Raw genomic sequence first — 17,502 nt, 5'->3', positions numbered from 1 at the left:
AATCGCTGCCATATAAAGTGCAATTAAATCAATATCACTATGGGTACTATCAAATGCTTAATTTAAGAGAAGAAATCGTTTATATAGAAATAGCCAGTTTGACACCTTTTGTTCCCGAGGGGTAAGCCCTACCATTTGTACAATTTTGAACCCCTACCTCATAGGAATGATTAAAATATGTGTGCTATCAAAGTCTTTTGTTTGGAAATAACCAGATTGGCGTGATATCAAATGCTTAGTTTCAGAGAAGAAGTCGTTTATATGCAAATAGTCGAAAAGTAAAACACATCACACAATCTTATACTCGTATAGATTTATAAAAAGTAAATCAAATGGCGAAGCTTTGGTATGGCAAGATTTTGACATCTACCAACGTATTAAAAGATGGTACACTGTACTAATTTTATTCTTCGTTATTTACATATAAATATGGAAAAAAAATAAACAAAATATTACTGAAAGACAAAAATAATAAAGTAAGATAGTGTGTATATCGGCTTTTATCCATTAATGGTATTGATAATATAAATCTTACATTTAATCTTATTTGTTTACTATGTTTTGATACATAACTTTTGTCACATTTTATGTATTTCAGTAACTGTTGTTATACAAAATGTAAAACACAAAAGTCAAAATAGATAAGATCTGTCGATTACATAACCAAAATGTAAAACAAATAATCATGAGATATTACAAAACAAACATAACCATATATGAAATACACCTTCCATATAAAGAAACGTATTTTATCTAATTCACAAGTTTTGTGAAAATCATAGTAAACGATACACAAATCTAAGGTACATGGATTTTTTAAAGAACATAAAATCTAATTAGAGAACAAAAGCACCTAAATCAAACGGAATGGACATTAAATTACATTTGGTGATTATCTAATGGCATATTAGCGCAATGCATACAGCAACAACGAAATATCAAAGTATAAGTTGACATAAAAGGCACATTGCTACTATTATTAATCAAACATAGCTAAAAATTCATAAGCTCTACAGCATCAGCGACTTTGAGGTTTAAAGGACAATATGTGATATGTTCAAATGATATTATTAAAGATTGAGTACCTGATATTTCATATTTGGTTTGATGTAAATGAATAAAAAAAACGTATAAAAAGTACTTTTATCCAAAAAGTTTTCTCTGTATAATACCTCTTTTGATAAATTTGATTTTGAAATATGTATAATGAATATAAAAGTACTGAATAGGTTGCTTCATGTGTAGCATTCTAGTGACATAATACAGTCTCTTATATTGCGGCTTTACTGAATGTCGCAAAAACTGCACGACAATGTAATATCAGAAACAGACAGACTGAGGTTTATGACGAACTCGATATCGGAATAAAAAAAATCATCGAAAGAAAATGAGATCCCGTCGTAAGCTGCTTATTATGACTCGTTTTATTGTGGATCATTTTTCTTGTAGAGTCAAAAAAGTAGAATTGTTAATAACGGCTCGCTCAAACAGCTCTAAATACATCAATAATATATGAGAAATAAATACTTTGAAAAGAAATACAAAAAGGTCGGTAAAAGATATATGATATTAAACAAAATAAGTGAGATTCACTTGTACGTAACTAATTCCGGGTGACATAAACAAATACCCTCCATTTCCATTGACCTATCCCAAGGTCGAATATCATTACAATTTAAACTACCAATTGGACCACCATTACAATAGAACATCTGTATTAATGTCTGAGTCAGTAGTGTTATCTATCTCCGCGTACACTAAACCTTCCTGGTTTGTATACCGAGACGGTCCATCCTCCACTTCCGGTGCTACTTTCTCTTTTCGGTCGTCTGTCTGTTTCTTTGGTTCATTTACTACGGCGTATATATCCCCAGAGGGCGTTGTCACCACTTGTGCTCCGGATGATGATGTGCGTGAATGTTCTGTCTCTAAATTTCCATTTTTTGTTGGTTTCTGTACCTGTGCGTACATGTCCCCTGTCTGCGTGACGATGTGCTCAGTATCCGGATCACCTGGTCCGTCAAAGACGTAAAGAGGGTTATGATTAAGAGTTTCGGTGCCGTCCGTTTCATAAACTCTTGGTGATGCGACAGCATAAGGCTGGATGTCAACAGTAAAGTTGTCATTAGTTTGTTTCGTATCTGTTTGTTTTCTCCTGTTGAAATACAAAAGTAACCATGACAGTACATAACAACATAACATTAACAAACATCTTTGGGTTTTTTTTTAAATTAGTATATATAGGATAGTTATACTTAAAATTAACTGCGTTTACCAATATCATAAAGTTATATTTGTTTGATATTAATAATTATTGGTTCGCGTTAGAATACACATTCTCACAAATTACAATTTCCTCCTTTTGGGTTATCTTTTTGTTTTTATATGCCTATTTCAGGTAATCTTGACACATGTGAAAATAACAACAAGGTTTATTATTAAGAAAATATTTTGTTAAATTTTAAACGGTATCAACTGGTTGTTACTGCTTTATCATTCGCTTATACTGTATGATCGGTTATATCAGCCATACACACATTATTGTTGATATAAGTAACGTGTCCTGTCTCCCTCTCATGGTACCCAAGGATTTAGTAATGTAGCACGTCACCATGTTTTACTTAGGTGATGTTGTCCCGCTCATGTTTTGACTCCATAGTGTTGTCGGAAGACAGAACCAGGAAGTTTAATCGTCGTGTATTGAATTAGATATAGCATGTTCGTCCTCTAGTCAAACCGGTTATACATCTTTAGGCTTTGTTCCATTTTTATGAACTTAATGGGGCAACACACACTGTACATAATAATCTCACACAGTGTCAGCATGCACCCATATTAAACTGTCGCTCAAATTTTTATCTTTACCGAAAAGTGTTCGTATTAATTACCACTTTGGCATATAACTTACGAGTGTAGATGTTTATATAATGTGTTGTCTTGGTTGTATTAGTTACAATAATATACTTATTGGTTTTTGTAAATACAAGGCGAAACTGATACTCTTTTTAAGAGTGTTTGCTTTCTAAAATTTAAAGCATACTTTTACTATCGTATTTCCATTGTAATAATTAGAGGTTCCCCAATAAGTGAAATTTGTTTAACATGTTTATCAAACTCGAGTAAGTAACTTTTCATTTTTGAAAAGATACGAGCTTCAGCGTCACAGTAATCAACTGCTATGGAATTTATGACATGATCTTTCTATTGTGAAGCATGCATAGTTACTTTAGTTATACACTATCAGGTAAACTACAAAATTGTACGTCGTTACAATAGTCGATATCGGTCTTTCTGGAATATACAGGTCTAGTTTATTAGTAAATAATTACTTTTTATTTGTTTTCATACTATATCCGACTTTCTGATTGGCAGATCCTTTTTCTTCATATAATATGAAGAAAAAATCCGAAAATGGCGCGAAAACTCGACATTATCATGACGTCACAATAGAGACATCGATATTGCATATTGATTGATAAAAAAATAATCCATTGGAAAATGAATCGAATCGTACGTTTTAATGTATTTTATATTATCAAGTAGTCTGAAAAATTAATTATAAGCATTGATGTAACTATTTTAACTTCATCGGGTTATGAAAGAAATTTTGTTTGCAAACTTTTGTGAGAATCCGCTACGTCATATGATTATCTTCTACTAAAGACATAAAACTACATAAATATATAGCTATCAAAAGCTTTTCCTTGTGTTAATTAAAAGTGTCGAGATTTGTTATGCCTTCATTTCTTCCTGTTTACAATAAGTCTGAGTCATGATAGATAAGGTTTCACCGGGTCATGTGCTGTAAATGTACTTGTTTATCAGCTGAAAGATATCATAGATCTTCACTTCTATAAAGTTACTAACTAAAAAAACTCGAAGACGTGCATGGTTATTAATATATAAATTATGGATAATACTTAGATGATTACTAGACGCTTTACCTTTCTAGTTACAAATGTATATTGCATTACTATAAAAAACTTTGTTAGAAACCCTTTATAGAAAAAAATCTTATCTCAAACTTTTGGAAATACCTTGCATACCAATAGGGAAAAGGTTGCTCTTTCAGGCAGAAAAATGAGGGGTTCGAGTGCTTACTATTTTGCCTCATTTGAAATTTGTTATTTTCCAATATTTTAGAGTCAAAAATAAAAATATTCAATTTACCATTAGATGTTAAGATTAAGTGACAAAAGCACATCAATGCTTACTATTTTAATTACAACGAACCTAGTTAAGATTTAAAACAAAAATTAGCTCATTTTGGTTGAATGCCTAAATATTATATCTGTATTGTTTGTTTTTTCATGTTTGTGTTTCATCATTTTCATCTTAAACAATAATACATTTCAAATATAAATTTGTAATATTGGGGTCCTTTTAAGGGTCAAGTTTCATGTTCTAGCTACCGTTTGTCAGTTTACCTTAAAATCAAACTTCACCAACCCTTACAAGTTACAAAGTAAAACACATCACAAAATCTAATAATAATATAACTTTATATAATACAATCAAATGGCGAAGCTTTGGTATGGCAAGGTGTTGACATCTACCAGCTTACTAAAATTGTACTTATTCTCTGTAGTACGCACAATGATAAATAATAATAGATATGTAATCAAATAAACAAAATATGACTGAAAGACAAAAACATTAAAGTGTGTGTACATGGGCGTATATCAATAAATGTTAAATGGATATTAATCTTATTTGTTTGATACTTTTTTAATCAGAACAGTTATCATATTGTATGTATTACTGTTGTAATGCATAATGTAATAAAATATCATAAAAGATAAGATCGGTCGATTACACAACTGAAATATAAAACAAATGATCATGAGAGAGTATAAAACAAATAGAACCATATGTGGAAGACACCTCCGTAGTTTTTTAGTTTTAACTAATTCGCATGTTTTATGAAAATAAAAAAATGATCCAAGGTACATGGAATTTACAAAACAACAATAAATCTGATTAACATGCCATATTAGATAACAAAAAGTACCTAAATAAAACGGACTTTTGAGAATTACAATACATTTGGAGATTATCTAATGGCAAATTAGCGCAATGCATATAGCAACGAAATATCAAAGTGTAAGTTAGCATAAAAGGCACATTTGCTACTATCATTAATCAAAACATAGCTAAAAAAATTTAAGCTCTATAGTTTCAGCTAATTTGAGCTTTAAAAGACAATGCATGATATGCTGCAAATGAATTGAATATTTGATAATTTATATTTGCTTTTATGTAAATGAATAAAAAATAGTAATAAAAGTACTTTTATCCAAAATATTTTCTCTGTAAAATACCTCTTTTGATTAATTTGATTTTGAAATTTTGGGTATATGTAATGAATATAAAAGTACTGAATTGGTAGCTTATATTGCGACTTAACTGAATGCGTAAAAACTGCACGACAAGTGTAATATCAGAAACAGATAGACAGAGGTCTATGATGAACTCGATATCGGAAAAATATTCATCGAAAGAAAATGAGATCCCTTCTTAAGCTGCCTCTTATGACTCGTTTTATTGTGGAGCATCACGTCCAATACTGTCATATTTCTTGAAGAAACAAACACGTAGAATCGGAATCAAATGCTTACACAGCTCAAAATACATTATTAATGTATAAAATACCAAATATTTCAAAAATAAAGAAAATACAAAAAGGATAAAAAGAATAAAATCTACGATATCAAAAACATAACTGAGATTCACTTGTAATCGCTGAAAATTATTGATACAATTTAACTTATGTTAATTGCAATCCATTTTTAAACCAGTTTTCTCTGTCATTTTACGGCAAATTTATGAAAATGAGATTGGCATTTTTCGCGATCTATTAGTCCAAATTAACATCACTGCGAGTTATACGAACATTTCATGTATGATTTTTGTCTTTCGGACCAAAAATTTACTTCGTATTATCCGAGTTTTTCGAGTTTTCCTAATTCGAATTTTCCTAAATTTTAAAGAAAAAATAAAGAGGGAATTCCGCCGGGACCGGCAACGAACTTCGCTTTAAGCCAGGTTGTCGAATTATCCGAGTTCTGTCAATCAAGTTCCACTGTAATTCCGGGCGACATAAACATTATTGTACCCTTCATTTCCATTGACCTTTCACATGGTCGAAAATCATTACAATTTTAACTACCCACTACCATTGGACCACCATTACAATAGAACATCTGTATTTATGTCTGAGTAAATAACTGTGTCGGCTTCAGGCTTTGGTTTGGGTTTAACTGGCGGAGGACGAGATTTCGGACGGTTAGTAGTATTATCTATCTCCGCGTACACTAAACCTTCCTGATTTGTATACCGAGACGGCCCATCCTCCACTTCCGGTGCCACTTCCTCTTTTCGGTCGTCTGTCTGCTTCTTTGGTTTATTTACTACGGCGTATACATCCCCAGATGGCGTTGTAACCACTTGTGCTGCGGATGATGAAGTGCGTGACTGTTCTGTCTCTAAATTTCCATTTTTTGTTGGTTTCTGTACCTGTGCGTACATATCCCCTGTCTGCGTGACGATGTGCTCAGTATCCGGATCACCTGGTCCGTCAGAGACGTAGAGAGGGTTATGATTTAGAGTTTCGGTGCCGTCCGTTTCATAAACTCTTGGTGATGCGACAGCATAAGGCTGGATGTCAACAGTAAAGTTGTCATTGGTTTGTTTCGTATCTGTTTGTTTTCTCCTGTTGAAATACAAAAATACCCCCATGACAGTACATAACAACACAACATTAACAAACATCTTTGGCTTTTTTTCAAATTAGTACATATAGGATAGTTACACTTAAAATTAACTGCGTTTACCAATATCATAAAGTTATATTTGTTTGATATTAATAAATATTGGTTCGCGTTAGAATACACATTCTTACAAATTACAATTTCCTCCTTTTGGGTTATCATTTTGTTTTTATATGGCTATTTGTGGCATTCTTGACACATGTGAAAGTAACAACAAGGTTTATCATTAAAAAGTTAAATTGTTAAGTTATCAATTGGTTGTTACTGCTTTAACATTCGATAATTCTTTATGATCGGTTATTTTTAGGAAATACATTTTTGAGTTTCAGGAGACATTGAATAATCGCGAATATTTCGTCCGTTTAGTAATATGTATATAAATTAGATATAATTTTTGAGCCAAATCACAAAATTTATCTTCGTTGAAATTCAATATCTCTCGAAATCGTGAAATGTTCTATCTGTTAAAAAATCTGTCATACAATAATATGATTATTAGTTCATTGACGATGTTTAACTTGCCTGATAACTATAATGATTACTATAATGATGACGATGAGAATAACTACACCACCAGCAGCTGCTCCAGCTATTACCTCCACTAAAACAGATACAAGTGCAATACAGAACACATGATAACGACCATAAACACAGGATAACCATAAAGGTTTTTATAACCGTGGTACATCCAGTGAATATCATATTTAATCACATGAGCATTTATGAATGTTTAAAAAATCCCCACTCACTTCAACTCTTATCCCAAAAACCGTGGATGATTAATTGAGTTGATCTAAATTATGACCAAACCTGAACTATGTATTCATTTATTCATCTATATCATGGGTATTTCTTTCCATTCACACTTAAAATTATGATCGCAATAACACAATTCATAAAATATGAGATCTTATCGTTGAATGGTGAATGGTAGTTCCAGCTGTTAATCAAATTTGATTCATCTGTATTGGTATGCTATGATTTTGACTTCACTGAAAAATCTTATTATTTGGTGTTTGGAATTACTTATTGTGTAAGTTGATACGATAACTTACTTCCAATCGGCGCTTCTGTTACTTCGCCATCGTTAGCATCACCACCTGTTGTACGATTTGTAGAAGTCTGTGTGGGACTAGAGTCAGTGTAGGTAGCTGTCGTCGTAGTAGTCTTTGTTGTTGTTGTTGTTGTCGTTGTCGTCGTCGTCGTCGTCGTACCTGATACAGGCGCCACACAGTTTACAATTAAATTCACATCTGCAACAAAGGCATAGTCATCATCAGTGTTAGCATGCACTTCGGATGAGAAGTCAAGAAACGCCCTGAAACAAATAACGATATAGATAGAAGAATATTTGCATAGTAATGAAATGAACACAAAAAGAGTTTATCATGGACAGTAAAACATTTTAAACTGTGGAATGGAGATTTCTTGTTTTTTCTATGCGGATTATAACCAAGATTTATCTATTGAGTTACACTTATTTTATTTACAAAGTAATAATGAAAAGTTGACAAGACATGATTGAATTATCGTTATCACGTCATTGCGATATTACTGTTACGTTACTTATGTAGTTCATGTATCGCATTATGAACAGCATCCGCCTTAAAGTTAATACAAAGTTCAAAATAGCATACTAAGTGATTGGATAATAAAAACCATTATTTACTCAGCATCAAAATCTATCTGATAGGTTTGAATGACAACTATTAAGATTTATGTACTGTTTTAAACAGTGACTTTTTCACTTATTTATAATACAAGTTTTAAGTTGTTGTTTTATCTTGATCCATTCCGACGTTTATCTAATCTTACACTGTTATATTCTATTAGAAGGAAACTACTTTTAATATTGAAATATTCAGTTACATTTCGTTTTAGCAAAATATTTTCAATGTAGTACAAAATGATTATTTTTCCTTTGAAATTAAATACTTAACATTTATCAATAAAAAGTTGTTCTATTTTCTAATTGGAAATTAATTTGATCAATTTTAACATTTCTTTTGCTTTATTCATTGTTTGTTCTACTGTAAATAATTTTAAAGGTGCTCTTAAATGGAGCATTTTGTACAATATTTAGATAAAGCAATATAAATCCATGGTGAGTTTTCCTACTAGAAGTTACAATACTGGCAAAAATTAGTTAATTTAAAAAAAAAAATATCAGTATATGTACCAGAAGCATTTCTAAATTCATACTGTTGTGTGTTTCATTAACAGATTACAACTAAACGAAAGAAACTTCAGTTTTTTTATAAATTAAATGTATGTCAGTACGTGTGTGTTTATAGCATAAATTGCTTAAGATTTTAATACTTACTTGATTGAATGAAGATGCAGTACCCAGAGTTCCACTGGATGTTGTTATCCACTCTAGACAGAGATATATTGACATGTTCGTCGACAGCAAATTCGCTGTATATGTCACCATGAATTTGTTGACACCTAAATTCAGTATATGTATTACCAGGAAGTCTGTCAAATCTAAGTACACTTCCACATCCAGCCGTTGGTGCTGTGTCTGGATATCCAGTGGTTTGTACACCAACAGCATTAGTAGGAGTCTGAGCGAGTCTAACTGTACAGTAACAACTGTCGTACCCCAACACTCCTGTATCGTACGTATCCACCACCACACGGTCTACAGTTAGTGTCCCACTCCTACACATCGGTAATACTGCAAAATTAAGCATATTGTACAATTGTAAATAGCATTTAAATTTCTTCATAAGCTAAGAAAATAAATTAAGACGTCTATTCCATTCCAAAAGACTAAGCCAGACAACAGTAATAAAGTATTGATCAATCAAAGTATCTTCATCATGATTATGCCAAAAACCTCAATCACTTAATAAATTTGAAGTACATGTCATAATATGAAAGATTAGACATTCATATCATAGACTTAACATATATAAATGTTTTGAGAGTAAGGTACCGTTTGTAAATCTGTCCAAGTCAGCTCTATCAGTGCATATTGTTGCGTTGATGCCTGGAACTGATAAAAAAATAAAAATCTTCATTAATTAGATGTTTTAATAGAGATAACATATACTTGTAGTTAGTGTCAATAAAATGAAACTCTTATCAATTAATGTTATATTACCAGATATAAAGCAGATTAGCTACCATTAACTTGGTGTGTTTAACTGTTTAACTTCGCGTATAGAATATTTTAATGTCATATTCAACTAAGCTCCCGATACATAATATAATCGAGAAATGTCACTAAATATCAACGTACTAACTAAGAGTGTATTATTACTTCCTGTTTACAGAAAACTTACCTTGCTGGTAGAAACACACCAGTAACAAAAGGTATAACGATGTCCTCCTACCAGTCATTCTGATACTACATGCTTTTACCAAACCCAAATACTACTTCAGACGTTCCTTCGTCCGACAAAGACGTTACTGTAGACATTAGAAAATCAGGATAATACGATCAAGACGTTGTTTACAAACCTCGTATTTACTGTAGGGTCTAAATATAGCTTTCAAAACAGGTTATATGTAGCATTAAATAAGTGAATATATATTCTGTTCAAAAGCATTGGAGCGAGACGTCGTTGAACTTTAAATTCCACAGGGGAGACAACACCTATACCGACAGCACCAAGTCGAGGACTTTTATTAGAAGTTTATTTCAATACAAAGTTTAAACGGAAGCGGCTCCAACACAGTTCGCACGATATGTCTATACCACCCTCTTCCCCTACTTCGATTTCAATTTAAATAATTACGTTGAATGGTAATTATTGAAAGAGAGAACAGTTCTGGATTGGTTTTAAATTAGCATTAAATGTTGATAAATCGAATAATTCAATCATTTAGTTAAAATAAGATACGGAACATGCAACAGAAGCCACGAAGAGTATCGCCTGGGTTTCGCCTGGGTTTCACGAATTATATTTAAATCATTTCTTTCTGTGGCAGCCAGTCAACAAATTCCCGATTGTGCTCAAAGTCCAACCACTTTCACACACCATTTACATTTAAATTGGGAATAGGACAACTTAATTACTATTGGGTTTTAAGTTGAATAACGTACCACTATACAAAGACAATTCATTGCATCAAAATTAAATTGTAAATAACTTAAACGAAAGGACCATCCTCGTAATAAATATGATCGCAAATTTAATGCAAACATATTGAAGATTCCTAGTTATCTTACCTTTATTGACTTGAACATATAAATAATGTACTATGTAATCGTTTTAATATTATTCAATATGCTGTAAACATAACATCACAAAAATCACTGCATCCAACTGTACGTCTATCCTCGATTTCAAAGGGTTTTTGAAGCGAACGTAATAATATCTTAGTCTATTGACGTATATGTAGATCTGAAACCAATGTGCACTCTGAATTAATTGCTGTGAAAAGTTTACCTTCATACAACTGTTACAACGTTTTGACTTAATTGAGTTTGATGGAAACCATTATAGTTATGTGAAATATCAACGAACGATTACTTAAAAAAATTAAATGGTCCTTTTTTTGACGTCATAAAATGTTTTTTCTCATTTATCGGTATTCCAGCCAAAATCAGATTACAATAAAATATGCGTTAAAGTTGTATGTGCCATAATATTCATACTCGTGAATAAATGAAAGCTTTTAATAGGTTATTAGCCACTGAAATTTTCAAATATTTTGAGAATTACAATACTTACAATTTACATGTTTTAATTTTAATTTAAATAAGAGCTCAAAATGAATGTTGGCAGTACTACCATTAATCAAGATACCTTTTTGTATTTACGTCTACAATGCAGTTAAATGAGTACACAAGATCAAACCAAGAAGCCAATCTGTGTTCTACAATTTGATTTTACATTTTTACAGCGATATAAGTTATTGTTAAGTGTCATCTTCAGGTGTGTTTTCATCTTAACATACACAAACAAAGCATTTAAACAAGAAAGATTACAATTAATAAGCTATGTGTCGTTGCATGTTTGTCCATTATTATCACAGCTGAATTTATCAAAACATGTGATTTAATAGATTACTGCAAAAAAAACATGTCAAACTTTTCGTCCTGTTATGGCACATACAACTTTAAAGCTCATATGATGCTGTACTTCAAGCCTTTCACTACCATAAAACATCAATCAAATACTGTAAACGTACTTATTTTAGCGCAATTAAATTTTATCGCAAATGCGAAAAACTCTACATCAGGATTATTAGCGCGGATATAAATTAGCGCAATTTGGTAGTTTAATACCGGAAATACCCTTTTACATTACTTGAATTAGCACTTCAAAGAGAGCACGAAAAGAGCTAAAATAAAAATATCGCTAAAATAGTACGTTTACAGCAACCCGCAGCAAAAATCGATTTTGCAATTGTTTAGAGCATATCAATATACGTATATTGATTATCTTAATGATGCTACAAACTATTCTATTTATAGACTTTTTCGGCAGTATTACACCGTCTGATCTATAAATAGCATACACCAATGATGATCGATATACAATGTACATGGATTTGAATAAAGTAACACGACTTTTAGACATCAAGAAAATGTTGAAATTTTAAATATAAAATGAATGAATGCTTTAAAGTTTATTATAAGTGATATAAAGCATATCAGTAAATGGAATCGCTACCTAATGATGCTAGAAATGCTTGTTACTTCAGCAGACACCGTCGCACCTGTTTATGTTTAAATGTTGTTTTTCTTTTTGTGTGAGAATTTATTATACTTCTAGTCGATTTTATAGATTGTGTGGACTTAATACTCGACTTTTCGGTAAACCTGAGTTGACCAATGACCATTACACTTCTTAATATTCAGAATAGCACCTGTTTTATAAGATACCTTTAAACCTATTACCTATGCACATCATTATCGTCAGACTGTAGAGCTTACAGATAAATGATAATGAACATAATCATACTATGTAACCCATTAATTAAATATGGCAGCATTCCAATTTTTCTTTGTGATCATTTTAAAGAATTTAATGATAATATTATTTCACTAACATTGACTAGGAAGATAAGAATTCATAACTTGTATTGACATTTTCGTCTACCTCTTGCGTCATAATGTCATTAAAATCTCTGAAGCTTGAACTCGTAATTTGAGAGGTAAGCGAAAGACACCTATGTGTTTCAGATGAAACAAGAACTTAGATTACATCTTAATGTAGGTCAAAAAATTTACTTCCTAGTTCATTTTAAACATTCTATATACGTATCAACCCGCCCATTGCGGTCACACTTCCATTCCTATCTACCCATACCTGTGTATGTATGTTAATTTATGTATTATTCGTCGGTAATAGCGAAGACTTTAACAATCCAGGAAGACATTTTACATTTCCAACAGGTGTACAGATCCTGAGCAAACAGCAATAGACCAGGTAGTGTACAAAACGTAATAGTGTCAGACGTATAACATAGACAGCAACATGATCTGGGATACTGTTTACGTGACTCTACACAAAAGTATCGTATGGGTTCTTATTGTTTATTCATTGTTCTATAGAAAATGCAAGCTATACGGCTAATATATATTATTTGTCAAATTACACTATATAGAAATGTATGTTTTTCGTCCGTATTATGTAACTGTGTTTAAAGAATGGTTCGTAGTTGTTCTGCTTTAGACGACATAATACTGATCATGATATTGTGCTGTAAATAGGCATTTGCTCACACAGTACTTAAGAGGGTAAAGGGGGAGCTACACGACTCACTGGTAAAAGTTAATCGTTCCATGAAGTGTCGATTTCTGAGCAACGAATCTGAAACTGAAATATTTCAGAATTGATCCTGTGGTATTTACCTCTATATGTTGACAACCGCTAATGAAGTAGTATTGGTTATTCTTTACGCTTTTGTTTTCGTTTTTGGATGTTTTGTAAGATTAAATAGTTTTATTACTTATCTAAACGAAAGCATTGATATGAAAATTATATAGATATTTCATCAGATTATCTAATTGTTTTATTTCTTGTTTCTATTGTCAAGTGCTGCTGTTTTCATTAACGACATCTGTATGTACAACATATGCATCCACAACAACAACGGTCACATTAACAACAACTACGGACTCATTTACAACAACTACGGACCCACTTACAACAACTACGGACCCACTTACAACAACCACGGACCAACGAACAACAACAACGTTCCCATTTACAACAACTACGGACTCATTTACAACAACTACGGACTCATTTACAACAACTACGCTCCCATTTACAACAACTACGGACTCATTTACAACAACAACTACGGACCAAGACACAACGACCGACCATAGTACAATTTCAACAGACCAAACTACCGACCAGTTGTCCACAAAAACCGATAAAACTACTACATCTGAAAAGACCATCACCTCTTCACAATCACTCACAGAATTCACTAGAACACAAAGTACCACCATATCTGTGGTAGGTAATACCGCGGAATCTACCGTCGTGTGTCCACCACAAACGTTCCCTTACGGTACGTATAATTAGTATCTGAACCATGTAATTGTGTGTGTAGAATTACTATTTAGAATATGACTTTGAAACCACAAATGATTATTAAGAATTTTACAAAGATCGACACACGAGAATAAATAGTAGCTTCTGTTATAATAACGCATGTATTTAAAATGAAAATGTGTTTCAGAATAGTAAGCTCTAAAAGCTGAAATGCTAATTTTATTTACAACTTGTGATATTATTTAAAGTCTTTACTTAGATAGTTTAAAAGTTGACTTCCGGACACAGTTTACAAGTTTAAATTCAAATTTATTGCTATCTTTCATTTAACTTTCGTATATTAATCGTTTGTGTTTGACATTTTGTGCTAAACTAGAATTACATCTCAATGTGCATTGTTATTCCAGTCGCTGTCATTGTTCCTGTCATACTAACGCTATTAATAGTAGTGCTAGCAACCGTCGCCAATGTCATTCTTTACAGACGGTAAGTTCAGAGAAATCAAAACACATCATCATCAAAGTTATATTTTACTTCAATTCTTGAATAACATTGTAAATGTTTGTAGTTTGCATCGTCCTTTTCACATTTCTGGAATATTGTTTGATCTTTTAAAAACTTCCGCTCCAGTCGCTCCCTTTTTCTATACTTTTGGTCTTTAGTATCGCTGACGAATCCTAAAGGGACCAAACAACTTTTTGGTGCTGTCTGATGTTTTAATGCGTTTTGTGCTCTTAAGCGATTCTTGCAAGACTACTATAGTCAACAAAACAAAACACGCATCTAAATTCAAAACCACCTAAGTTAATACAACTGAAAATAACAGTTCGAGAATCCCTAATCGTAGTTCAACATAGTCATACATTACAAAAATGATTTCGTTTAAATATATCTATCGATACTCCTCCAATAACACATAGTTGGTAAGATTGAATATTTGCGGTGAGTAAATTGTATCAGACCTGTTATGTGACATATGTATAACATCTAGAAACATTGACAATTTTTACTAGAAACCAAGACTTATCTAGCATATTTGAAATGAACTGGTAGAAACGATGTCTTATAGTCTTGTCACCCTACGCTGATAATGCTCAAACATAAAAAAGAATTGCAACCAACACAACATGTGTTTTATGGTGTCATAATTGATACTTTTACCCTAAATTGTTTCTGTTGTAATTACTTTGAGTTTAAACATAGAGAGGTTAGACTGTTAATCAATATTTAACCATATATTTATTTTTTCACAAATATTTGTAACATCATTTTTTGTAGACGTCTTACTCCAGAAAGTAAATCAGTGGCCGTTGAGGCGCCCAGGACTCCGTCGACGTATGAAAGCCTAGGTATGGGCGGGGAGAAATCCTCCCAGCTGTACGATGTACTGGGAGACGATAAAGAACATGTAACGTATGAAAATGTTAAGAAGGAGGATACGGCAGATATGTACTCTGAAATAGACACAAAAATTTAGATAATAATAAATCTGCCACGAAGGACAATTCGGGATACCAATCACCAAAAACGTAAGGGGCATGTATTGATACTTCTTACGTTGCAGCACCCAGTCTCTTCATCTTTTTCGAAACAGGGGGACATATTACCCTGGAATAAAGTGTAACAGGAGTGGAATGGTTGTAGAAAGAATAATTGTTATGATTGTGTTTCGTTTATGAATGGCATTTATCATAGAACTGGTCCATTCAGCCGATTCATACGGTCATGTCATAAATATCGTACGACACACGTGCAATTACATTATTTGGACGTCACATGTAGTTGTGATATCATTATCTATATATTACGTCGCATGATTGTCTCTATGGACGGAAATCTCAAATTCGAATTGGATTTCTACGGTTTCATATAGAGACAAAATTAAAGGTTTTACTTGTATTTCCATTAATACAATCCTACAACCTTGGCTATGTAAAATTTATCAAACTCGTTAAAACATTATTGAACTCGTTTAATAAATTCCATGTCATATAGCCATGCACTCATATCCTCTGTATATAAATATCCAGTGTGGTTGGTTGATGAAGTGAAAAAGTCACTCGCTTTCCATGACTTTATCAGCCGGGTTCGATCTCCGGCAAGAACGTAAAAAGGTTACAGGTCACCTGTCCGATCATGTGGGTTTTCTACAGGCACTCCGGTTTCCTCTCACTCGATGACCCTTCGCGTGTTTACATCCGGGTCATGGGAAATGATTTGTATAGTTATATCAATCCATAGTAGTCTACCAGTATAACTCCCAAAATGACTTTAGCGGGACAAAATTCCGAAAGAGTTCATTTATGGTTTTTCATAATCTATAGGTATCGTAGTATCTCAGGAAAAAAATCCCCATCTCTAGGTGTTGGGGAAAAAAATTCCTGGGGGTTTGAATTAGGGTGGTCAGATTGGTAAAACGATTCATTTTAGGTTACTCCTACTAGCGATTTATATCAAATAATTACAACATTATGTTCAAGACCTCAATATTTAGTTTGAAAACACACCACAGTATCTGAACAAAATTTGCTAAGTCCCCCTTGAATTCACACAGCCCCCTCCAGCCTCCCCCTCACCCGGGAACCAGCACCCCCCCCCCTCCCCCCGCTCTTCGGTTTTTTTTAAACAAATTTTTGCATGTGCGTGTCATAATTTAAAATATAATTAATAAAATCTACATTGATTAACAGAAACATTGTAATTCCTTAAAATTATGCCCAACTAACTGCACGTGCAGATTTTTCATCGAAATGACCGAAATCTAGAGACTGGGAAGCGATAGGTTTCGGACTCAATTCAAACCTTACTTTCTAGTGTAATACTAAATATGGAGTATGTTTCTGTGTGTGTATATCACAACATTGGTTTTATTTGTGGTGAAAAGCATTGTTTATAATGAAGAATTGTATTCAATAGCAGGTATAATACTTGGTCGAAATGACCAGAATTAGCAAAATCTGGTCGGGTGAATGTACATTACTCGTGAGTTCTTCGATTTCTCCTACAAAGCGCGGAGCAAACGCACATAAAGTTATAAAGCGATATTTTCTAGCAAAATTTCACTAATTGTTTTGTCTCATTGCTTTATTGTCATTCTTGTTTGTTATTGTACAAGTGTAATATCCAGTCAAACGTTTTAGACATTCATAGTATGGAAGGGGGTAATCCGGAAAGTTTGACATGTATTATTTGCCGAGAATCATTGAACAATGATAGGGCAAAATTGTACAGCAAAGGTATCGATAGCTTGATACAGGCATCCC

The 17,502-nt window shown here is 32.6% G+C and overlaps 3 protein-coding genes across 3 annotated transcripts; 1 reads left to right on the top strand and 2 right to left on the bottom strand.

Moving 5' to 3' along the window:
- Positions 1-655: 655 nt before the first annotated feature.
- Positions 656-3,319, bottom strand: LOC138335719 (uncharacterized). Its single transcript, XM_069284879.1, has 2 exons — positions 2,538-3,319; positions 656-2,155 (listed from the first exon to the last, which is right to left on the bottom strand). Exons 1-2 carry the CDS (start codon positions 2,612-2,614, stop codon positions 1,699-1,701), a joined length of 534 nt encoding a protein of 177 aa, XP_069140980.1. The 5' UTR covers positions 2,615-3,319; the 3' UTR covers positions 656-1,698.
- A 1,166-nt stretch (positions 3,320-4,485) lies between these two features.
- LOC138334717 (uncharacterized) lies at positions 4,486-10,363 on the bottom strand. Its single transcript, XM_069283402.1, has 6 exons — positions 10,061-10,363; positions 9,712-9,771; positions 9,094-9,450; positions 7,826-8,023; positions 7,293-7,371; positions 4,486-6,712 (listed from the first exon to the last, which is right to left on the bottom strand). The coding sequence occupies exons 1-6, from the start codon at positions 10,116-10,118 to the stop codon at positions 6,190-6,192; spliced, it is 1,275 nt and encodes a 424-aa protein (XP_069139503.1). The 5' UTR covers positions 10,119-10,363; the 3' UTR covers positions 4,486-6,189.
- A 2,644-nt stretch (positions 10,364-13,007) lies between these two features.
- Positions 13,008-16,480, top strand: LOC138334716 (uncharacterized). Its single transcript, XM_069283401.1, has 4 exons — positions 13,008-13,244; positions 13,770-14,255; positions 14,647-14,725; positions 15,518-16,480. The coding sequence occupies exons 1-4, from the start codon at positions 13,208-13,210 to the stop codon at positions 15,714-15,716; spliced, it is 801 nt and encodes a 266-aa protein (XP_069139502.1). The 5' UTR covers positions 13,008-13,207; the 3' UTR covers positions 15,717-16,480.
- Positions 16,481-17,502: the final 1,022 nt, after the last annotated feature.

The sequence above is a fragment of the Argopecten irradians genome, chromosome 11, assembly GCF_041381155.1.
Source record: "Argopecten irradians isolate NY chromosome 11, Ai_NY, whole genome shotgun sequence".
Classification (NCBI taxonomy): Eukaryota; Metazoa; Mollusca; class Bivalvia; order Pectinida; family Pectinidae; genus Argopecten; species Argopecten irradians.
The sequence above is the reverse complement of the archived record's forward strand: the minus strand, read 5'-3'. Positions and strand labels throughout refer to the sequence as shown.